The sequence below is a fragment of the Chroicocephalus ridibundus genome, chromosome 12 (assembly GCF_963924245.1).
Source record: "Chroicocephalus ridibundus chromosome 12, bChrRid1.1, whole genome shotgun sequence".
Lineage (NCBI taxonomy): Eukaryota > Metazoa > Chordata > Aves > Charadriiformes > Laridae > Chroicocephalus > Chroicocephalus ridibundus.
The window spans coordinates 15,401,586-15,425,752 of NC_086295.1; the positions used below are offsets into that span (position 1 = coordinate 15,401,586).

The window sequence follows — 24,167 nt, forward strand, 5'->3', positions numbered from 1 at the left end:
CCCAGCCTGGGACTGGTTCTGCACATGGCAAACCACGTCCTCCCCAAAACGCCTCCCCCAGGACACAGGGGCAGCCTCCCCCCAGCCCAAATAACTGCACCCGCTCTCATCTGCCAGGGATCGGCTCATCTTCATTAGGCAAGTCATCAATTTCCCAGTGGGGCGCTGAGATTCGCTCTAACCAGAGCCGAAACCCCGCAGCCGGCAGCCTCCTCCCCTGCAAGTGCCACCTCCGCTTCCCCAGTGCCCCAGGAGCGGCACGTCACCCACGGCCCCTGCGGGAACACCGGCATTCCCACTCTCAGACACGGCTCCAAAGGCAGCCACGTTGCCGACGCACCTCACCGCTGCCAGGGGCGGCTCCGTGCAGCGCAACAGGATGTGCGGCTTGTCACTAAAAACGATATTATTTTGCTGCTCATCAGTTGCCATTATTCAGCCTTGCAGCCTGAGTGTTAGCCTTCTCCCGGGGTAATGTCCTGGGAGACTCTGGGCTCCCTCACGTAGAGGACCAGGATAAAAGGAGGTGGTTAAACCAGAATTTGGGTGCGCAGCATTGTGAACATGGCACTTTCCCATCCCTGTCCCCCTGCGCTGAGAGCTCTGCCGCTGCCCCGGTAGAAACATGTCGGCAAATGACATCTCTCGTTAAACCACACCAATGGCTCCCAGCACCGACACGGCACCTTCCCCGAGGAGACGGGGGACCACTGGGTGGCTGACAGCTCCCGCCAAGCTCCCGGGGACACCTTGAGGACCGGTGTCTACACGCAGCCTTGGTGCGCAGTGCTGAGTATCTGCCAGGACAGGCTGCGTCACCGGGAAGCGCTCAGTAAATTCAGGCCGTGCCGCAGGCGTGCCAGGAGCCCGCAGACAACATAACCATACCTGCCTTCGCGCCCCGCTTACCTGGCAAGGGTGGCTGGCACGTGAAGGGAACAATGTTCAAAGCCTCTGCTGCCACCCAGCCAGGCGGCTCTTTCTACTGGAGAAAGGAAAAGTAATAAAAAGCAAAACACGCGACTTTTCTGCGTTTGGAAATGATGCCCGCCCTCCGCTGAGCATCCCAAAGCGCGAAGCGCAGGGCACGCAAACCCACCTGGAATCGCCAAAGCTGGCACGGGCATCAGCATGTCTCTCTCTGCTGCGCCCAGCAGCGTCGCGTGACTTAAAAGACTCTTTGTCCCCATCCGAACCCCCCCCGCCAGGGTGCCCAGCATCCCCAGACCAGCACCACAGCAACATCCTACAGCCTCCAGGCGAAACCCTTCCTTTCCCCAGCAGAAAACACCCCGAGGCACAGGCCGGGTATTGCCCACAAACAGATTTTCTACTTCTCCAAGCAAAACCAGGAGACAGATCTTGGCTCCTGCTGGTTGTGATCTGCAATGTTTATTTGACCCCCCCAAAAAAAAGGCATTTTCATGCAGCATCTTTTTTGGTTCATAAAAGAAGTTGTTTCCCAGCAGCCACCTAACAACGCTCCCCCCTAAACCGAGAAATAAAGTGACGCAGGAGTTGAGCAAAAATAAAACGAACCATCCAACTCCGACAAAGAAAAGTGGTTCCTATCGTTCGGTACAATCTGGAAAAATTTGGCAAATAAAGCTGATCTGCAGTTCCCATCTCTCGCGCGCTGTGGAGCTGGCTCCGGGCTCCAGCCCTCGGGTTGTCTTGTCTTGGGGACAGACACGCGTCCTCATGCTGCGGGACCTGGGGACGCTCCGGGGGGGTGTCCAAGCCAGGCAGGCGAGACCTGCCACATCAGCATTTTATACTGGGCAATATAAATATAAAACATCGATACAAACGGGTTCTTTGTACAGAAAATAATCATCTCACAAGGCACTGGGGTGACGACCGGGCTCTGACCGGGCTTCTCCAGCCGCTGCCGAGCATCGGAGTGGGAGGAACGAGGGGAAGAAGGGACAGCAGAAGTCCCGGTGCTGCCATCCATGAGGGATTTCACCCCACCGCTGCCCCCAGACGCCCCGGGAGTTGTTTTTCCCAGAGGCATGGTGCTGTTCCTTGGGGGTGGCATGACCCCGTGGGGGCTCTGGGCTCCTGGGGATGGCATGGGGCTGGGACTGGCCTGGAGGGAGGTGCATAGATCAGCCGGGGGCTGGGGCTGCTCTGCCCGGTGCTCGGCTCCTTCTTCATGCCAGCAGCCCCAGCCGGGTCACCTTGGCCGAGAGGAAGGAGTGGATGATGAAGACGATGGTTTTGGGGCAGGAGTGAAGGTCCAATTGCTGTAAGAAAGGAACAGAGGGATGTTTGCAATGGAGCAGTCAGCTTTCTGCTTGCTGTGGAGAAGGCAGGGACCACCCAGAGTGCTCCAAACCCCACCACAGCCTTACAGGGGCCCTGGGAAGGGCTGTGCGTGGCGGGGGGCTGCGTGTGGCCAGGGGTGGGTGGGTGGGTGGTGTGCACGGGGTGGGTGCTCTGCTTCCCCTCTTCCCCCAGGACCGGTGGGAGTGTGGGTGGGGGTTGGTGAAGGTAAAGCCAACTCACTATCTCTCCCTCCGGGCCACCAAAGTCCAGGTAGAGCATCTTGGTGCCGTCGTCAGAGGACATCTGCAGCTTCTCGAAGGGCTGCTGGAGCAGGATGGTCTTGCTGAGCCCAGGCTCGGTGGTGGAGATGGCGAAGCCCTTGTCGATGTGGATGGACAGGGTGCAATCCTGCCCCTTCCACGTGCAGGCTGGGGACAGGGACAGGGGTGAGAGGGAGGATGGCCACGCCGCCACCCGGATCCCGCCCCCCAGCTCCCCGCTGACCTGTCGAGACCTCCTGGACCAGCTCGGCGGCCCCGTGGGTGCCATCCACCAGCAGGCGGGTCCATAGCGCCAGGTCGCGGGGGTTCTCCAGGCTGAAGAGGTGGGTCTGCACCCCCAGCCGGGTGCCGCTGCGCAGCGCGAACGACAGCTCCGCCTCGTACAGCGCCGAGCCCTTGGCCGGCCCCGAGTGCACCAGCCTGTGGCACCGCACCGCCACTCAGCGCCGCTCCACACCGCCCTGCATCCCAGCCCCGCTCCACGCTCCTCACCGCATCCCAGCCCCACTCCACGCTCCTCACCGCATCCCAGCCCCGCTCCACATCCCTCCGCACTCCTCACCACATCCCAGCCCCGCTCCATGCTCCTCACCACGTCCCAGCCCCGCTCCACGCTCCTCACCGCATCCCAGCCCCGCTCCACGCTCCTCACCGCATCCCAGCCCCGCTCCACGCTCCTCACCGCATCCCAGCCCCGCTCCACGCTCCTCACCGCATCCCAGCCCCGCTCCGCATCCCTCCGCGCTGCTCACCGCATCCCAAACCCGCTCCGCGCTCCTCACCGCGTCCCAGCCTTGCTCCGCATCCCTCCGCGCTCCTCACCGCGTCCCAAACCCGTTCCGTGCCCCTCACCGCATACCAGCCTTGCTCCGCATCCCTCCACGTTCCTCACCACATCCCAAACCCGCTCCGCATCCCCCCGCGCTCCTCACCGCATCCCAAACCCGCTCCGTGCCCCTCACCGTGACCCAGCCTTGCTCCGCATCGCTCCACGCTCCTCACCACATCCCAAACCCACTCCGCGCTGCTTACCGCATCCCAAACCCGCTCCGCATCCCTCCGCGCTGCTTACCGCATCCCAAACCCGCTCCGCATCCCTCCGCGCACCTCACCGCATCCCAGCCCCGCTCCACACCGCCCCGCGCTCCTCCCCGCGTCCCAGCCCTGCTCCGCGCCCCGTTCCCCGTCCCAGCCCCGCTCGGCGGCGGCGGTGCCGCGGCGCGGCCGGCAGGGGGCGCTGCAGCCCCGCGGACGCGCACCGCCAGCCCCTTCCGCGGCCAGACCCCCCCGCAGGTGTCCCCCCCGCCGGCCTTCATCCCCCCCGACACGGGCACCCTGCCACTGCCATGGGTCTCTGCCACCACCCCTGGACACCGCCACCATCCCCAGTGCCCTGCCACCACCCCTGGACACTGCCACCACCCCCTGGACACCACCACCATCCCCAGTGCCCTGCCACCACCCCTGGACACTGCCACCACCCCCTGGACACCGCCACCATCCCCAGTGCCCTGCCACCACCCCCTGGACACCACCACCATCCCCAGTGCCCTGCCACCACCCCTGGACACTGCCACCACCCCCTGGACACCGCCACCATCCCCAGTGCCCTGCCACCACCCCTGGACACTGCCACCATCCCCAGTGCCCCGCCATCACCCCTGGACACTGCCCCCAGCCCAGTCACCGCCACCATCCTCAGGGCTCTGCCAACATCCCAGGGCACTGCCACCACCCTGGGGCTCTGCCCTGCCCCGCAGCCCCTGCCACCACCCCTGGACACTATCACCACCCCCAGTGCACTGCCACCATCCTTGGACACCACCACCATGCCCAGGGCTCTGTCACGATCCCCACTTCTCTGCCATCATCCCAGGGCCCTCCCACCATCCCTGGACTCCACCATCGTCTCAAAAGCCTCCGCCACCACCCTCAGTGTCCTACCACCATCCCCAGTGCTCTGCCACCACCCCTGCACACTGCCCTGGGCTCCACCACCACTCCTGGGCTCTGCCCTGACTGCAAGCCCCTGCCACCACCCCCAGTCACTGCCACTACCCTGGGGCTCTGCCATCACCCCTGGACACTGCCATCATACCCACTCTCTGCCACCATTCCTGGTTCCTTGCCACCATCCCCACTGTTCCACCATCCTCCCCTGGATGCTGCCACTACCCCTAGACACTGCCACCATCCCCAGTGCCCTGTCACCATGCTTGGACACTGCCACCATCCCCCAGGCTCTGCCATCATCCCAGGGCCTTGCAACCACCCCACGACTCTGCCATCATCCCAAAAGCCTCTGCCACCACCCTGGGGCTCCACCACCACTCCTGGGGCTCTGCCCTGACCACAAGCCCCTGCCATCACCCCATGGCAATGCCACCACCCCTGGGGCTCTACCATCATCCCGGGGCCTCTGCTCTGACCCTCAGCTGCCACCACGTCCGGGGCTCACCTCTGACTCCCAGCCCTGCCACCACCCCCAGTCACTGCCACCACCCTGGGGCTCTGCCACCACCCCCACTGTCCACCACCATTCCCCAGGGCTCTACCACCAATCCCAGCACCCTGCCACCATCCCCAGTGCCCCATCACCATCCTTGGACACTGCCACCATGCCCAGGGCTCTGCCACCACCCCTAGACACCACCACCATTCTCTGGGCTCTACCGTTATCCCCAGGGCTCTGCCATCATCCCAGGGCCCTGCCACCACCTCGGGACTCTACCATCATCTCAAAAGCCTCTGCCACCACCGTGGGGCTCCGCGCTGACCCCCAACCCCTGCCACCACCCCTGGAGACTGCCATCACCCTGTCCCCTGCACAGGGCAGGAGGGCGCTGGGCCGGTGGTCCCTACCTGGTGGCGATGAGGGGGTAGCTGTGCGCGGGCTTGCCCATGGCGTCGCGGCTCTGCGGCAGGCTGCCGTACAGCAGCAGCTCCTTCTCGGTGAGGACGGCCAGCAGGTTCCTGGTGCCAGCGCTGGGCAGCTGCAAGGGGAAGGGGTCAGGGCCACCGACAGCGCAGTGGCATGGGGTGGCGGGGGGCGTGGGGGTACCTGCTCGGTCAGCCAGCCCACGTGCTTGATGTCCCGTCCGGCCATCGCACCGGCACCCGCCAGCTGGGCTCGCAGCTCCTCCTTCACCCGCGGCAGCAGCGCGCCCGCGTTAGCCTGGATGGCGCTGAGCCACGACTGCGCCGTGGCCTCGTCCTTCGCCCGCAGGAAGAGGGCAACGCGCCCGTCCGCCGAGCACACCTCCAGGTACCTGCAGGGACACGGCCCCGCTGGGTCCCCGCTGGCCCTCAGTGACCCAGGGCACCACAGTGGCATTGCCACCCCCTGACACCATGCCCTGACCTGTGCTCCGGGTCGGCGGGGAGGCACTTGCGGGACACGTAGCACATCTTCAGAGGCACGGTCCTGCCCTCCCGGAGGTCCCGAGGGGGCAGGAGGGGGGACGACCGCTTCTGCAGGGCGGCAGGAGAGGGGTCCCAGCTGACTGTGGCCCCCGCGGAGGAGTTCTTGAAGTAGGGGGAGATCTCCTTCATGTACTTCACTGGAAGAGAGGCAGCACCCGGCTGAGGGCATGGCATGGACCAGGGTGGCCCCATCATGCCTGCCAGCACCCATCCACCCTCCAAAAACCCCACGCACCCTCCCTGTGTTGGAGCCGGTGCCTCCTCTGTTACCTCCCCAGAGCTGTCACCCATGGGTGCTGTGGAGGGTCCTCTGCCCAGCACTCCTGCAGGCACGGGGAGGGGATGGCACTGGTGGGCAAGGTCAGACCAGGTGACCTGACACCTAGGATCCTCCCAGTGCCTCTGCCCCACCACCACAGCCCAGGGAACTCTTCGTGAGGGGTAAAAATGGCCTTTCCTCCCTTTTTTTTCTTTCCTTTAATCCGGATCAGTTCACAGATCCAAGTCTCACCGGGTCCCCGGGGCGGCACACGGAGGCAGGGGGCGGGGAACAGGCAGCAGTCCCAGGCCAAAATTACAGAGTCCAAACTGTGCTGGTACAGCCGGTCCCCCCGCCAACGGGGAACAACAACTCTCAAATACCATGGCTTGGCCCCAGGAAAAGCCTCGAACCACGTGCCGGCAGCTCGCATCGCCCTGCCCACGAGTTATAAACCAGGGAGCAGAAACCAGCTTTCAGCCGCCAGCGAGTCTGGCCCCGGAGCCAGCGCCCTCAGAGACAGCTCAGGGGAAGGGAGAGAGGAAAGTCACCGTGAATCAATGGGGTCCCGTAGCTACATCCAGAAAATTAGGTCAGCAGCACCGGCTAAAAAGCTTGGGATGAGGAGGGGAGATGCTACAGCCCCATGGGACCAGTCATGGTCCTCCCCATAGAGCTGGTGGCTCCAGGGAAGGGCTTCCCCTTGGTGGCCCTCGGGGAAAACACCAGGGGACAGACATGTGCCTGCTGCCACGTCCCCAGGCGTCACCGCTGGTTTCACTCCAGGTCCAAGTCAGCGCTGTGGGTGGCAGGAGGGGGGGACACGAGCTTGGCTTTGCAGCCAACTCTTGTAGGTGGCTGGTCAGTGGACCAGCTCCATCGCCGCAGCAAAGCCACATCAGCCAGAAAAAAGCCCTTTTCCCAGCAGGCGAGACTCTGCAGGCAGAGCCTGCCATCCCCACCCTTCACCTGCCCCTCCACCCCCCATCTTCCCCTTCGCTCCTGTCCCAGCGAGCTCCCCAAAACCTCTGCATCCTGAAATCCCGCAGCGGTGAGGGACAGCAGAGCCCCCCGGGGTGCCCCACTCTGCCTGTCCCCAGCGGGACATGGCTATAAATGGCTGCGATGCCACTGTGGCACGTGGGTCGGGTTACCCCGCGGTGGCCACGGGGCCAAGGAGGCGGCGTGGGGCCACCAGCCTCGTGCCCTGCGCCTCCCCGTTATAAATAGCCGCCGCTTTCCCGCAGGCATTTGAGCTGCGTTGGATTTTACCCCGAGTCATTAATCTTGGCAGCGGGGAACCGGCTATTATCCCGCTGCCTGGGAACTAATTGGAGTTCAGAAAGATGGCATTCAGCCGCTGAAACCTGACCGGCGTCCCCGTGGCTCCCCAGGCACGCGGAGGACGTCACCAGCATTAGCTGCACGGTGGTGGGGTCACGTCCCGACAAGCATCTCCTCCATGGAGGAGAGGAGCAGTGCCCAGCCCAGGACGGGGCACGGAAAACCAGCACGCGTCTCTCCGCCACATGGTTTTAAGGAGGATTTAAGGCTGGTGGATGAAGCACCAATGGGCTCCCGCAGTATGGGGGGGTCCTGAGCCAGCATGGGGAGCTGGGACGTGCTGGAAGCTGCGGTGGTCCCCAGGGGACTGTGCACTGGGGCTGGGCCACCATCCCATGGGAGCTGCTGTCTCCTCCAGTGACCCCAGCGTGGGCTGACTTACACTCTGCCAGTCCCTCCACCACACGGAATCACCTGTTAATTAATTAATGAATTACCTCCACCTCATCAAAGCAAACAACTCAGACCATATTATGCATCATCGCTGCTACTGGTAATTGTAATTCTTTAATTTTTTTTAATTTTTTTTTTTTTTTTATTATTAGCATCTTGCAGTGCCAGGGCTCCCAGGCTGGTTGCCCTCTCCTTGTTAGCCAGCACCCCCCAGAAATCACTCGGCAGAAACTCTGACTCGCTGCTGTGGACTTAAAGCCACCTTTAGCGGGCAAATAGCCCTCTCGGTGGCTGCTGGGCAAATCCACGTGGTCCCTAAAGCCACGGGGGCTCCCTGCTCCCCTGGGGAGCCAGCCTGAACCACTGACCCTCACCAGGACAGAGGAGAGGGGACAAATAGGACCTTTAACTGCTCAAAGCACTACACTAACACTTTATTTCAAGTTTTGGGGGAACAGCAGCAGTCACCAGAAGGCCACGTGTGAGCAGCTGCTTGTGGCCAACGGTGCCTGGACGGTCCCTCTGCAGAGGGGTTATGACGAAGGGGCTCCCAAGCCCACAGCATCACCGGAGCATCGCATCTGCCCCGAGCCCTGCAGCGAGGGACATGTTTAACCAAAGGCCCTAGGTCTGCTCTGCTCTTCCCTCTGTGGTGGTTTGGTTTTTTTTCTCCTAGGCACTCTGGAAAGGGGCAACACCATCCCAGCACAAGAAGGACACGGACCTGTTGGAGCGGGGCCAGAGGAGGCCACGGAGATGCTGGGAGGGCTGGAGCCCCTGTCCCCTGTGAGGACAGGCTGGGAGAGCTGGGGGGGTTCAGCCTGGAGAAGGCTCCGGGGAGACCTTAGAGCCCCTTCCAGTCCCTAAAGGGGCTCCAGGAGAGATGGGGAGGGACTCTGGATCAGGGAGGGGAGCCATGGGATGAGGGGGAACGGTTTTACACTGGAAGAGGGGAGATTTAGATGAGGTATCAGGAAGAAATTCTTTGCTGTGAGGGTGGTGAAACCCTGGCCCAGGTTGCCCAGAGAAGCTGTGGCTGCCCCATCCCTGGAGGGGTTCAAGGCCAGGTTGGACGGGGCTTGGAGCAACCTGGTGTGGTGGGAGGTGTCCCTGCCCAGGGCAGGGGGGTGAAACAAGATGGTCTTTAAGGTCCCTTCCAACTCAAACCATTCTATGATTCTATGAAAATTGCTTGGTTTTACTTCTTGGGTAACAGATCCTCCCCCTCCACGAGCCCAACCCTCATAAGAATGGAGAACAAACCCGAACCAAACACTCCTGCGTGCTCCATCCTGAGTCACCGTGTCTTGCCCCGCACACGTGCCCGTGGCTCAGCACCACCCTGAGCCAAGCTCCTGACTCCACAGAGCTTCAGCAAAGAGCCACAAACCTTCCTCCAGCCCAAAACAGCCCCAGGCACAAGGACACCCAGCAGCAGGCTCAAAAGCACCCACCCACTGCTTGGGCCATCAGCCCAGTGCCGGCACGCTCTGCTTCAGCCCGGAGATCATGGCACGGGTTCACCACAGAGAGGTTTAAGACTGCACTGCCAGGCAGGGGTAGGATGGGTCCTGCCGTTTCCCCCCTCCAAGAGCTCTCCAACAGCATCCGCACAGCACCAAAAGTCAGAAAGGTCCAACTGTATCTGTGGCCATCACATCAGGAAGGCTTCCACAGAGATCCTGGAGATCCCTCTATGTTCCAGGACTAATGATGCAAAATGAACATGTGAAATAGGGGCGGTCAGCAAACACACATCCCAGAGAGACACCCTGAAATGACCTGTAAACTTCAAGCCAATGCTGTGACGTGCTTCCGAAATGCTCAACACGGTGCCTGCCACAGTTGCCCCATGCAGATCCCACCCAGGGACTGTCCCCTGCCCCTGTCTCCCAGCACGAACAAGGCAGCAGCTGCTGGTCCCAGCTGCCTCAACTCAAACCCTCCTACCCCTGTCCCAACACTCAGTGCCACATGCTCTTTCCTAAATATTCCCCGGTGCTGCACAGCCCGTGGTGACCCATGGTCTGAGTGATCCCAGGGAGATCACAGGACAACTCTCCACATTTCCATGGGAGGAGAGAAAAGTCCTGGGAAAACCCCCCAGGGAAAGCAAGACTTCAGGTCAGCGAGGTGTGGAGGAGGTCGGAGGATGTGGACCCTCACCATCTGTCTGTATCGTCCCCGGGGCAGGTCCAAAGCCTCCGTTTCCGTTTTGGTTCATTACCCTGTTTACACCATGAGAGCACACGCAGCATTACCACGGGCAAAGCCCTTGTTCAGACCCCAAGGATGGCCACGTCTGCCACAAGACATTCACTTTGGTGTCCCACAAAGGGCTGGAGGCCACCTTGGGGCTTTCTCTCCTGAAGCCCTTCTGAGCTCCGAAGGGCAGCAACGACAGGGAACCACACAAATCCCAGTCGCCACCACCCACCTCTGTTCGAAACCCCCTTACATTTTGCATCATGTGTTATTTACCCCAGGGTCACCTCAGTTCTGTGGGTATTTCCCATTTCACACCATGCACACCTCCACCCTCTGTGACCGGGCTTCTCACAGCTGGGGCAACTGGCCCACCGGAGCCGGGCATCCCAGCACCGCGCTCTACTGACCCCCCTTTAGCCTTTCTGAATTTCAAACCTCCAAGCTATTACTTGGCTGAGCGAGTTCTGGAGAGCTGTGACAACTCCAGGTGCTGCCCCGTGGCCAGAAAGCCACGGGCTACCACAGAGGCAAGATGCCATGGCTGACCCAGCTCCTCCTCCCCACTGCTCCCAGTTCTCTCCCAGCACTGATAAGCACAGGGGCCTTGCCAGGAAAACCACCCCTGGCACCAAAAGGAGCTGGAAGGATGTTATCAGCTTTTCCCCCACCATGGAGAGTCTCTGGATACCAAGCAACGCAAAAAAAAAAAAAAAAACAAAACACCAAGGGAAAAATAAGGTAAGGGAAAGCAATTCTCCCCAAAATAACAATGTAATACAAATACAGTCAAACTCCTCCCGCAAATATCAAGAGAGTAGTTTGGCACGTCCAGAAAAAACCTTGGCAGGACACAGCGAGGGGTGTCTGTGTGTCCTCACGCCCGGACAGCAGTAACACCCAGGAGCCAGAAGCGGAGCGGCGCAGCCCGGGGTGAGACCCGGCACGTGGAGCCACCGCCGATGCCCAAACGAAACCGCGTCATCTCCCAGCTCTGCCCTCTGGGAGAGTCTCACCCCAGCTCACCACCCCGCGAGGAGGTGCCAGCTCTCCCAGTTTTTGTTACCTGCTGCGACGCCGCTTGCAAACTACCCTAAAAACTCCTAAAACCGGGAATAAACGCAGCCAGGAGAAGCAAGGCGGCAAATGGGCACCGGCTGCACCAAACTACTCAGTTTTGGTACTTACAGCAACCATAAAGGAAGTCACAGTCACATCTGGCAGCACCAGAAAGCACCTAAGCGACACCAGGGTGCTTTTCTCCAAGGCCTGGCGTGAGCCCAAGCAGGAGAAGGGAGAAGGGAAGTCCCCCATTAACACCCTTCGGGCACTGTAACGCCACCCTCTGCCCCCCAGCCCTGCCAGCCCTCCCTGGGCCGGCTCCTGGAGAGCCACGGGGGTGGCAGGGGACACCCCAACCCACGGCAGGACCACCACCTCCACATGGCAGTGCCAGCCTGATGGGGACCGCGCCACGGTGCCAGCCCCACCATCCTCCACGGGCAGGGCTGTACCATGCTGGCAAACCCAAAATAGGGAGGAGATGGAAATGCACCGTGGGTGTCCCCAATGTCCGCGATCGGATGAGCAGCAGAGACCCCTGCCCGGCTCTGGCTGCTTCCCGAGGAACACTGTGCCACGGAAGCCTGATGGCATCGGCTACAAACTAATCCCAAAGCCTCCAGCGTGTCGCAGTGGGAGCCAGCCCAGCCCCGCTCTCCTCCCAAGGGTACCTGCTGGGAACTGTAATTAATTAAGAAGCCCAGGGGGTCATACCTGAGCTCAGCGAGCTACAGCAAAGGCCCTGCCTGCAGCTGCCTCCCGGGAGGGCAACCTGGTGGCTCCCCAGGGGCATGGAGGAGGAGGACAAGAAGGAGGAGGAGGAGGAGGAGCTGGTCCAGGGAGAGAAGTTGTTCTCTCTGCAGAAAGAGCAGCTCATCTCCACCTCCCCCAGGACCTCTAGCAGAAAGGAAACCCACGCCAAAGTAAAGGATGAAAAGAAAATAATAGAGAGAGGGTGGTCCGAGAACAGCGGCTGCGGGGAGGAATTTCGCAGACTCCCAGAGAAAGAGGCTCTTGTATTTCTCTTTGGTCAAAAAAAAAAAAAAAAACACCAACCAACCCCAACCCCACCAACAACCCTATCTGCTCCCGGCAGCTGTGCAGAGCAGCACATTCCTCCGGCTGAACCGTGGTCCTGCGGCTCCCAGGAGAGGAGGAACCCACAGCAGAAAAGGGCTGAGCAAAGCTAAAAATGAAAATCTGGAGCTGAGACAATCTGGGGAAGGCGCAGGAAAAGCAAGAAACCACAGCGGTCGCTGGCAGCAGAAGACACAGAGCTCTTCTTTGTCCAAGCAGAGCCCAGAGTGCTCCCCCCACAGAAAAACCTCCCTTTGGGATCTGCAGCCCCACAACTGCACTGGGAAGGGTCTCCAGTGCCAAGACCTTCCCGGTTTGCTGGGGTGGCGCAGGGGGTTGGTTGGCAGCGAGAGGAAGGGTCCCATGCTGGGGGACAGATCATGGGGGCTCAGCCCTGCCCAGCCAAGCTGGCAAAGGGTGGCCAAGCACAGATAGACAGGAGAAAACCGGGATCCCGGCCTCAGGGCTCCCACGGTCCCAACCCACCAGCCCTCACCCACTCCCCAGGGAGGTCCTGCAGGGTGCCAGCCCCCACAGGGCTGGGAGACACCAGGGACTGGCCACTCGGTGCCAAGAGGGAGCGTGTTCCCAGGGGACCAGCTTCAGCCTCCCCTGGGACAGCAAAGGCTGTGGTCATTTGATAGGATCCTGGGATTCCTTTGATAGGACAAGGAGTAATGGCTTCAAACTGGAAGAGGGGAGATTTAGATGAGATATCAGGAAGAAATTCTGTGCTGTGAGGGTGGTGAGCCCCTGGCCCGGGTTGCCCAGAGAAGCTGTGGCTGCCCCATCCCTGGAGGGGTTCAAGGCCAGGTTGGACGGGGCTTGGAGCAACCTGGTCTGGTGGGAGGTGTCCCTGCCCAGGGCAGGGGGTGGAACAAGATGGTCTTTTAAGGTCCTTTCCAACCCAAACCATTCTGTGATTCTGCAGTCCCTGGGATGTTTGTAGCCTCAGCTGCCAGATCGGAGGGGCTGCGGTTGGGGTTCAGCTGCTGGGCACCCCACGGGGAGGCAGCTCCCGGGACTGCGCTCCCGACCTGGCCCTGCCTGCCCCCCGCAGCTCCTCCTGCCCGCCCAGCACCCGCCCCAGCAAACCAAGAGGTGCCCAGCAAGGACTGGGGTGCCGGCGTACCCCCTCCCCGCTGGCAAAGCCCGCAGAACTGCACAGCCCCGCTCCAGCTCAGGATGCAGGCTGAAAGGAAAATCACAGGGAAAGCAGAAAAAGTTTTCCATGGCCTCAGGGTGATGCCATAGGACAGAAAAGCGGCAAACCCCATAAACACGTCCCACGGCTCCCGTCGCTGCCTGCCCGCGGTCCCGCAGCGGGGAGACAGAGCCGCTGGGCATCGAGTGGAGACACACGCGTCTCTCCCTCTCCGGAGGGAGATCCCAGCAGTTACCTCCAGCTCTCCGGATGAGCAGACAAACCAGTCTGCACATGTTGTTTTCCATTTGAAAGAGTATGCAAATACATATGCAGATGACATGCCATCCCCATGCTCCCGGTACATTGCTGGGAAAAATGTGGATCAGCCCCCCCAGAAGACGGACCCTCGTCTTCCCTCGCACCCTTGTCTCCTACCTTCCAAGACCACCTCCTTGCCCGTCTTCTTCAGCGCCTGCACTGCCTCGTCGTGCGTGGCCTCGGACAGGTCGGTCCCGTTGACGGAGAGGATGGCGTCCCCCACGTACAGCGCCTCGGTCTGATCCGCTGCCAGCCCCTTAAAGATCTTGGAGATCAAGATGGGCATTTTATTCTCTCGGCCACCTTGGAATAGAAAAGAAACGAAGGGGTTGTGGCTGTCGTAGCACAGGGAGGAGCGGGTGGGCAGGGGGATGCTCGGGTCTCCTGGTGAGGCTGAGCCCTTCTCCCAGCGCTCGGCCATGCCGGGACATCCTGCTGCCCCATGTCCTTGGATGTCCGTGGCACACTCGTAATAGCCACAGTAGCCAAAATACCACAAGGATTTACAGCAAAGATGACTGCTCCAAACCCACTCTGAACAGTCGCAGATTTCCTCGCAGAGCGAACACGTACCCTGGCCATCTCCCCATCAATTTTGGCAGGAAAGCATGTCTTTATTTGCATTATTACTTGTGTGTGCTGAGCAACCATCCCTGCTCCAAGGACTTCACGATCTAAACAGATAAGACATGTTTTTTGGAGAGGCGATGGAGCCAGGGAGAAGTGAACCAACCCGGCCGTTTGCTCCTCTCGGCACAGAAGCCCTTTTTACCTGCTGCTCCCCGTCCCCCAGCCTAAAAGGATGCTATTCAAAACTCTCCGGCGGCTGGAGGAGATCAATTTGCACGTTAACTTTTGAACCCGCAGGGAGATGTCGGCAGCGTTGCTGCCTGCGTGCCGGGGAGCAGGGGTGCAGCAGCCCCCTCCGAGCCCCAGCCCGGGAATGGGCACCCCGCGACGTGCCGTCCTGAGGAGCCTCCATGAGACGATCTCTCATCCCGGAGGGAGATGTTGAGCCCAAGCCTGTTGTCACCACCCGCTCCATGGCTGTTCCCAGCCGGTGCCACAAGCATTTCCTCGCTCAGACGCCTGCCAAGCCCCTCGGAGGGCTCCAGTTATCAGCTGTCACGAGGCCCCTGCGGGGGCTGCTCCAAGCTGCCGAGCCCGTCCCTACCGCAGCAGCTCCTCACCCGGGCTGCACCGAGACCCCCTGCCCGCACCCAGAGCCCCCCGACCAGCCAGGGGAAGGCCAGCCCCGCAGCCACCGTGCCCGTCCCCTCGCCGCGTCCCCGAGGCAGGACACCCCACCCGCACCCCGGTTTGTGGCGCAGCATCCCCGGGTGAAACGGGGCTGGCAGGGTTTTGAACGGGGAAGCGCCAGCAACCCGGGGGAGAGGAGCAATGCCCTCCCCCAGCAGCGGTGGGGGCGCTGGCAGGGCTGCCCCCACCACCCCCATCAGCTTCCAGCTCCCCCTTTGGATGGAGACTACTTGGTTTACACATACGTCACTGCAAAAATAAAGTTTCAACTGAACCAAGCGACATTTCTCCTTTCCTGGGAGAGCCACAGAGCGAGCAATAACTTGGCAGCCAAGGGGTTATTGCAAAGGGGGCTCTATGCTTCCCAAAAAGAGGGGCTGGCAGGCTCGGGCACCCTGCAGACACAGCCAGTGGCACCCTTTCCATCCAGTGCCAGCACCGGGACATCTAGATAGCAAAACCTCCGCACTTCCAGAGGGAGCCGGAGGCCGCGTCCCCTCCAAGCTGGGAGGAGAAGAAGCCACGTCAGGAGGCAAGAGCCATCCCGGCGGGCTGCCGAGCCTGGGGGCTGCCCTGACTGCACCCCCGCAGCAGGAGCCACCAGCCCTCTGGCCCCCGCACCACCGCGGTCCCTCGCCTGCCTCTTCCAGCCCCCTTTCACCCAGCTTCCAAACGGGCTCGGAGCCGCCTGGAAAGCAAAGGCAGGCAGAAACGCCATCCCTGCCCCAAGAAGTTTCCAGCCCGAAGTTCAGGCGAGTCACGGAGCTCGGGAGGGAAAACAGGGATTATCCCACTGTTGGGCTCTCCAGGAGCAGACATCTCCCAGCTTGAGAGCCTTGAGATCTCCAAAGGCTTTACAGTCGCTCCCTTCGTTTTGCCAACAGTTTAAAAGGGGCATTGCTCAGCACGGTGGCACGGAGGGGACAAGGACACGCCAGCAGAGCCCTCCCTTTGGCTGCGAAAAGGACAGCTTTTGTGTAACCGGGTACCCTGCGGGTCCCAGCTGCCTCATGAGACAGCCCCCTGCCACTGCACACAGAGAGGTGGGGGGATCCCCCTCCAGCTCCCAAATGCCGGGGACCCCCCCGCTCCGGCCGGTCACTGCTGCACCCCAAAGCGCTGCTCTCTCCCTGGGCTGGGGACATTCTGGGTGCCATCACCGCCACGCGTCCCCTTCCTCGTCCTGCCATGGGGCTGGGTCGGGGCAGTGCCTGGGTGTGTGAAAACCCCGACCCCAGCCCCAGCTCCTCTCCACCCCCCCTACCCCCCAACCCCGCCCCCGCACTCCCCAGCGGGGTTTTATTCCAAGCCTGGGAGCGAGCCGCTGGAAAAGCGGCAGCAACAGGTCCCGGTGTCTCCCCGCCGCCCAGGCGACCCCCCCACCGCCCCGGGACCCCCCCCCCCCCCAGCGCCCCGACCCTCACCTTTGATGCTGATGCCGAGCCCCCCCACGTCCTGCTTGACGACGCGCACCGTGCGCCTGATGTTGGCGAGCGCCTCGGGCACGGCGGAGCCCGGCTCGCCGCCGTTCAGCTGCGCCGCCGGGGCCTCGCCGGGGCCGGGGCCGGGGCCGTCGGCCGGGGTCACCCCCAGCACGTCCTCGGTCAGGCTGAGGAGGACGCGGAACCACTGCCCGCCGGGGCCGCGCAGCTCCAGCAGCCCGGTGCGCGGGGCGCGCCTGCCCGCCGCCATCTTCCGCGCCCGCCGCGCCGCCCCCGCTCCGCGCCCGCTCCGCGCCCCCCCCCGCCCCCAGCGCACCGCCCCGCGCCCCCCCCCCCCCACCGCGCACCGCCCCGCGCACCGCCCCGCCGGGCCGGGGCCAGCCCGGTGCTCCGCGCTCCGGCACGGGATGGGGCGCGGGGGGAACTGGGTGCCTGGTGTTCCCCCGTGTTCCCCCCTCCAGCCCGGGATGGGGCACGGGAGGGGGGACCTGAGTCCCTGGTGCTCCCCGCCCCGGCATGGGATGGGGCACGGGGGGGACACCCGAGTCCCTGGTGCTCCCCGGTGGTTCCTGGTGCTCCCCGCTCCGGCCCGGGATGGGGCACGGGGCGGGGGGGGGGCGACGACCCGGGTTCCTAGTGCTCCGCGGTGCTTCCCGGTGCTCCCTGCTGCGGCACGGGATGGGGCACGGGAAGGCAAGGGTGGGGGGGAACCGGGTCCCTAGTGCTCCCCGGTGCTCCCCTGCACTTCCCGGTGCTCCCCCCCCGGGATGGGGCACGGGGATTGGGGACACGAGTCCCTGGTGCATCCCGGTGCTCCCTGCTGTGGTTCGGGATGGGGTATGGGAGGGGGGACACGGATTCCCGGTGCTCCCCACTCCGGCCCAGGATGGGGTATGGGAGGGGGACACCCGGGTCCTTGGTGCTCCCCGCTTTGGCACAGGATGGGGCACGAGAGGGGGACACCCGAGTCCACAGTGCTCCCTGCTCCAGCACGGGATAGGGTACGGGGGGGGATCTGGGTGCCCAGAGGTCCTCGGTGCTCCCGGCTCCACCCTGGGATCGGGCACGGGAGTGGGGACCCAGATCCCTGGTGCTCCCCCCTTTGGCACGGGATGGGGTACAGGAGGGGGCATCCATCAAGTCCCCAGTGCTCCCCACTCCAGCCTGGAACAGGGCATAGGGTCGGGGGGAACATGAGTCCTCGGTGCTCCCTGCTTTGGCCTGCTATAGGTCACGCTGCTGGGGGGAGGAACCCAACTCCCCAGTGTTTCCCACTCTGACCCAGTATGGGGTCTGTGGAGGCAGACCCAGGTGCCCAGTGCTCTCTGCTTCAGTGCAGGAAGGGACATGAGGTGGGACCCAGGTTCCTGGTGCTTCCTGGTGCTCCCCATTCCAGCCAGGGATGGGACACGGGAGTGGGGACCCAGATCCCCCGTGCTCCCTGCTGTGGCCGGGGATGGGGCACAGGGAGGGACCTAGGCCCCCGGAGCTCCGTTGCTTGTCCCGGTCGTGGCCCTGGATGTGCCGGGGGTCCCCGTGCTGGGCTGTGTCACAGGAGGAGCAGCAGGAGTTGGGCAGGGGGGTCACCCAGCCAGCCCTTGTGGAGCACCTCAGGGTGGGTGCTGCGTTACAGGGGTCTCTCTGCACCAGGTTCCCAAACATTTTTGGCTCCTTTATCAGGGCTGGGGGCTCTGGAGGTCTGGAGGCCCCATGGCACCTTCCTGGTGTGCCCACAGGGGCTGCTGGCGTCCATCCCTGGACCAAGGAGCTCCTGGGTTTCCTTGAAGTGACCCCACATCCCGGCAGCCCCCCTTGGTCTTCAACAGGAGCGAGGGAGATGGTATTTACAGATATTCAGAAGAGTCTGCGTGGCTTTTCCTTTGCTTGTCCTGGATCCCAAAAACAGGAATGATATTTTGTTTTCTTTGGCAGACTGGTGGTTTTTTTCGCAGCCGAGAGGCAGCAATTAAGAGTAGAAAATACCTCTAGGAGCGAAAATACCTCTTGGTGCATCCCCCGTGCGTGCCCCTTGCACTCCCAGCACTTTGGGCGGCTCCAGGGGCCTCCGGGATGGGGCTGCTGAGCTCCTTGAGCCTCTGCAAAACACAAGGATTTGTAAGAATTCAATAGCGTTTACCACAGGCTGGGAAGGGGACACAGCGAGGGGCTCCGGCCACACAGGGCAGGGGGGGTCCCAGCTCAGCACAGCCCTCCCCCGGCTGGGGGCCGCAGACGGCCCCGAGCATCGGCCACGCGCGGAGGGGAAAAATGCTCCCCCGGCTCCCTCCCACGCAGCAGCAGCTGTGGAATTTCTTGAGGTTGCAGCAGAGGAAACCCGGAAGGTTATTTCTTTACCAAACAGATGGTTCACATATTCCTGATTTTCTTTTTGCTGGAAAGTCCAGGATTTGGCTTAAGGGACCCCTCGCCTTTGTGGGACACTGCTGCTTGCTGCAGCGAGAGCTTCTGCGCTGCCCAGTCACCCGGCCAAGGGTATTTCCCTGTGATCCCGTCCCCTCCGGGCCCCACTCCGGCTGCCCGAGCTGCTCAATCCATGCACAGCAGAGGGGAATTTTGTCCTTTCATCCTTGAGCAGAGATGGGGCTCGTTTTCCCGATGCCACCCGCTCTGGGAGCACTTACTTTATTTGCCAGCCAGGCAGCTTCAATCAGCAGTTTGTCTGGAGTTTTTCTTCCTTCCCAGCGCTGCTTTTGATATTTCCAGCCTTTAAGGCCACATTCCCATCTGAAGCAGCAGCAGGAACTCTAAATAGTGCTTTTAGCGCAGCAGAACGGCACCGTTTGGGTTGTTTTCCTGCATTTCTCAGCTCTGCGCCTGGCAGCAAGGATGCTGAGGAGCACGGGCTGGATGCCTGGAAGCCATCCGGATGGTGGCAATGCCAGGCAGGGGGAGAAGCCTTGCCTTTCCCCATCCCGCTGCTGGGATGAAGAAGACATTTAATTCCCTGGAGCCCCGGCATGATGACATGACTTCTCCTCCCTCGGAGAACCAGCTTCACCCACTCGCGCAGCGAGGCCGACACAGCTCCTGTGCCGCTCCTGTTCCAGTAGTAGATTTGCCTAAATAAAAGCATCACTTATTTCCTCCCGAGTCACCCAAGTCCCTGATTTGGTATCTGCTCTGATTTTGCAGATATGTTTGCTGTCCCCCATCGCCACCAGATCATCCCCACCAGGGATGGGGGACAGCAAACACCTCTGCAAACTCAGAGTTGCTCGTCCCATGCGGACAAGCTTCGTTAGCAGACGGGCTTTGTTAGCACAAAGGCGCTAAGCCCGGAGAAAGTAGGATGCAGGACATGAGCAATTGCCCTCCTGGAGCTATGGAGGCTGTAGATACACCAGACCTGTTGGCCCAGCCGTGCTCGGGGACTCCTAAAGCCATTGGATTCACAGTAGAAAGCTCATCTCATGGACACCACTGCTGGAGAGGCTGCGGGACTGCCTGCTTTCCCCTTCTTCAGCAATTAATATTCCTTTGGCAATTGCATCAATTATTTGTGGCTTTCCGGTCCCTAAAGGGGCTCCAGGACAGATGGGGAGGGACTCTGGATCAGGGAGTGGAACCATAGGACGAGGGCAAATGGTTTTAAACTGAAAGAGAGGAGATTTAGGTGAGATATCAGGAAGAAATTCTTTGCTGTGAGGGTGGTGAGCCCCTGGCCCAGGTTGCCCAGAGAAGCTGTGGCTGCCCCATCCCTGGAGGGGTTCAAGGCCAGGTTGGACGGGGCTTGGAGCAACCTGGTCTGGTGGGAGGTGTCCCTGCCCAGGGCAGGGGGTGGCACTGGATGATCTTTAAGCTCCCTTCCAACCCAAACCATTCTGTGATGCTATGATTTATGTGGGATGGTGACCCAAGGCAAGTATTGGAGGTGTTGGCTTCTTCCAAAGCAAATCAGGAGTCCAAAGTGCCCTGAAGACCCTGGTCCCCGAACTCCGGGGCTCAGCTGGAGTAGGGGGTAAGTCAGGAGGGGAGCAATGGGGCTCAGCAGACTGGTGCGGTGCTGGGCGCTTGGCTCCAGGATTTCATCCCAGAGAAAAAACCATTTGCTGGCTCCTCTGCGCAGCTGGGTCAGGTGAGAGCTGTGGCCCGGGGAGGTCAGGCACTCCAGGACGTTCCTGGGGGTCCTGGTGCCCCCCAAGCAGAGATGCTGCTGCTCTGGGGACTTTTCCATAGGCTTGGCTCCCCTGGCCAGGCTCTCAACCTGCTTTTGCTCGGGCTCCTTCATTTCTTAGGAGCCTCTTCGTGTCCCAGGGCTGCGGTGAGCGCTGGGAGCCCAGTGCATGGGATGGTCCCAGCTCGATTTGATATCGCAAGATATCACGAGCGTGATTCCTGTGCCGTGGTGCTGCAGGAGGGATCGTGGGATGGGGGGATGGAGGACAAAGGCTGTGGCCAGGGCTGGCATGTGGGGGTGAGTCGCAGCTTCCAGGCATGCCAGCGGCCTTCGTCAGGGCTCCTGCCGAAGGGAAGCAGGGCAGGAGTGGGGGAGGGAGTTGCTTGAAAAATTGCTATTCACAGAAATAGAAACTTCCCGCAGAAACACGTGTGCATGGGTGACAAAAGCCCAGCTGGGAATTTCTCCCTGGCAGCAGGAGCGGTGGGAGGGGAAGGGGCCGGGCAGCACAGGAGGCTGCGGTGCAGGGCTGGGGGTGCTGCCAGCGCCCTGACCCCCAGCCCGGGGGGAAATTGCCGCTTTTTAGCTGGAAAGAGCATCGCTTGTCTCCAACCGCCCTCCAAACGGTCCCCAGGAGGGGGACCTGATGGTGTGCGTGGTGATGGGCTCCATGTCCCCTGCCCCGGGTCTGTGCTGAGCCGGTCCCTCCAGCAGCACGCTCTCAGTGACCGATGGCGCGTCCCCAGGCCGTGGCCATGGCAGGGCTGAGCCCCTCCCAGCATTTTCTCTGTGGGATCTCTCCAGCCCCCTGAACTTCATCGTTAAGCAGCTATTATTAGGCTCATTTCTTGGCATAGCCAGGAGATGTGTCAGAACCCACCAGCCTATTTATAGAGTGCCGTGAGATGTTTCATTACTTGCGTTAATTTAATTAATCCCTTCTGAAACAAAAGAAAAGACCTTAAGAGCTCACGTTCAGCGCCTGGGACAACATTCCCGAACTGTGGGGATCCAGCTAAGAACATCTCAGGCTGTCGGAGGTGCTTGGGATGCTCCGACAGTCCCTGGGATGCTCCGACAGTCCTCAGCCCTCAGCACCGGGGAAGTGCTGCTCTGCTCAGTGTCCCCGGGGAATTCATGGGGGCTGGGGATGGCACCAACCCTGCCCCGCAGGACTGACCCCAATGAAAACCCTGCCAGGGATGGAAAAGGGAATAAAATTGATTTTATTATATAGATAGGTATTCACGTAGATAGATTTTAAGATAGATTTTAATATAGATATTAATAGATTTAGAGATGCAATATCTATTTAATTGATGGATTCATCCTTTCTTACGCAACAAATGCAGCAAAACAATCTTGTCTGACCTTAAAATCGCTGTAATCTCTGAGTCCTTTAACTTGAGAGCACTTTCTGTTTGCTTTGGGACATAATTATTCCCTGCAAAGTTTCTTTTGTCGCAGTCCGGACTCATCTCTTACCAGATCCCTGCAAGAAAATCACGACCAGCTGGGCTCTAATGGTGTGAACAGACTTTTGCTACCGCCTGGGCAGATTTTATGTTATCAGGGCAGGATCATTTCTATCGAAGAACAAGCGAATGAATGGGAAAAAAGCAGCACCCAGGAGCTGAGATAGCTTTGGGAAAGGCTATAGTTGTCACACTTTAAAGCCCAATATTCGCTGCCTGCCGTAGCTTCTGGCTCTCAGATGCTGTAAGACCAAGCAGCACCAGTGGCAGGGACTTCAATCAGCCCCTAGGGTAATTTGACGGGCATAAATTAATCATAAAAGTCAGCACATGAATTGCAGATTGTAAAATCTGCCGTCACGTTTGCAGTCTCAATTGGGCTGCTTCACACCACTGGCCTCTTCCATTGGGGAATAAGCCAAAAACTCTGTGTTTTGATTAATTTGCAGCTTGCAAATGAAAACGGTGTTTCCTCCCTGCCGGGCACTGGGAAAGAATTGCCCCTTGGGCTGCAGAGCTGGTGGGATGCACCTCCGGAGATAGCCCCCACGATTCTGTATGTCCCCAGGCACCGTGGCTGCAGTAGCTGAGGCACCGGAGCTCGTGGGGAAACTTCGTCACGGGGCGAGGGCGGGCAGGTCCTAGCTGACACCGGGCCTGCAAGGAGCGCTGGGCACATCGCTGCCGCGTTTCCCGGCTGCATGGGTGATGCACAGGGGCTCGGAGATGTTGTCGCTGGTGATGTGGCCTCTCCCATAGGCACGGGAAGCGTCTTCCCTCCAGGACACATGTGCCCAGGCAATGCCGCCTGACAGGGCGTCTGACCTCTGGGATGCTTTATTTAGCAATATCAAACCCTTCCCCACTCCCCAGCTGCTCCAGCCCGGCTTTAATTGCATCCCAAGTGTTTGATGGGGAGGTTGCTAAAATCCTGGGGTGGGCTGTGGGTTCGGGGGCGGGGGGAACAGACAGACGGACAAACACACTTTGCAGGCAAACCCCTGCTCCCTGGCCAAGGCAGTCCCACACATGGAGAGTGGCTATGGCCACACAGCCAGGGACCCCCACGCACCCCTCCTGGTGCCTCTGCGCCCCCGATGTGCCCCAGCAAAGCCGCGGGGAAAGCCTGGTCCCCTCCTGGCTCCTCCACCAGGCCGGGATGCCGGTGGGAAATGCCAGCTCGCCCAGCGCAGGGACCTGGCAGCGTCCGGGCGCTTCCAGCTCCCCCGGGCTTTTTTTAACTCAGCAAATAGAGCTTCGATAAATGTCACTTCTTTCCGCTGCCGTCGTTTCTCTGCAATGGCCTGTCAACATGACAACACCGAGGTTGTCTGGAGCAGGAGGAGACCTTGATGGGGGTTATTTCGTCCCCCTGGCTGAGGGGATGCTGCAGGAAGAGCCTCCTGCCCCGAGCACAGCGCAGAGGGGCAGGAGGGACGGGAATAGCCTTGTGTCCCAAGAAAAGGCTGTTTATGAGCCCAAAGGGATGTTCCCCCAGGTCTGGCTGGAAAGCCACCTTCAGCATCAGGTTTTTGAGTTCAGCGCATCCTTCTGCCCTGCAAGGGCTATGTCTCGATGGGGCAGCGCTGGCCTTGCGGATGCTGCGGGCGGATGATGGACCCATCCTCCCAAGGACCCTTCCTCCTTCCCAGGAGTGGGGCGAGGAACAGCTCTGGGCCGAGTTTCAGTCTTGCTCCGTGGAAAAAAAAAAGGCAGGTGCAGGATTTCAAGCTGACAGCAGATGCCAGCAAAGAGCTGCTCTGCAGCCAGCCGGGGCCCGTCGTGGGCAGGGGGGCGGCCGGAGCCCCCCACCCTGGGCGCTGGGGCACCTTCTGCCCAAAAACCCCCCCGTCTGGCTGGGTGCTGCCTGCTGGGGAAGAACCCCTCCTGGGAGCCGGGCGGTTTTGCAGCCAGCTGAGAACCCCCACGCTCAGCTCACAAATTGTAGAATCTGCCCTGATCCCTTCCCAGCCTGGAGGGGCAAGTGGGGCAGCGGCTGGTGCAAAACTGGTGGCACCAACAAGGGAAATGGGGGACGTTGCTCCTTCTGGCTCATCTCACCAGGCATGGCT

General features: G+C 61.1%; 1 protein-coding gene across 1 annotated transcript; it reads right to left on the minus strand.

Moving 5' to 3' along the window:
* Positions 1 to 1,362: 1,362 nt before the first annotated feature.
* Positions 1,363 to 16,787, minus strand: SNTA1 (syntrophin alpha 1). Its single transcript, XM_063350095.1, has 8 exons — positions 16,465 to 16,787; positions 13,898 to 14,083; positions 5,914 to 6,112; positions 5,614 to 5,821; positions 5,415 to 5,545; positions 2,776 to 2,972; positions 2,512 to 2,699; positions 1,363 to 2,249 (listed from the first exon to the last, which is right to left on the minus strand). The coding sequence occupies exons 1-8, from the start codon at positions 16,730 to 16,732 to the stop codon at positions 2,157 to 2,159; spliced, it is 1,470 nt and encodes a 489-aa protein (XP_063206165.1). The 5' UTR covers positions 16,733 to 16,787; the 3' UTR covers positions 1,363 to 2,156.
* Between the last annotated feature and the right edge of the window lie 7,380 nt (positions 16,788 to 24,167).

What these genes read in the sequence shown, in the direction of transcription:
- SNTA1 (XM_063350095.1), bottom strand. Translation starts at nt 16,732, where the DNA reads ATGGCGGCGGGCAGGCGCGCCCCGCGCACCGGGCTGCTGGAGCTGCGC. An exon ending in CCCGCCGACCCGGAGCACAG is followed by an intron (nt 5,822 to 5,913) that starts GTCAGGGCATGG and finishes GTGTCCCTGCAG; the next exon opens with GTACCTGGAGGTGTGCTCGG. An exon ending in TACCCCCTCATCGCCACCAG is followed by an intron (nt 2,973 to 5,414) that starts GTAGGGACCACC and finishes GCGGTGCCACAG; the next exon opens with GCTGGTGCACTCGGGGCCGG.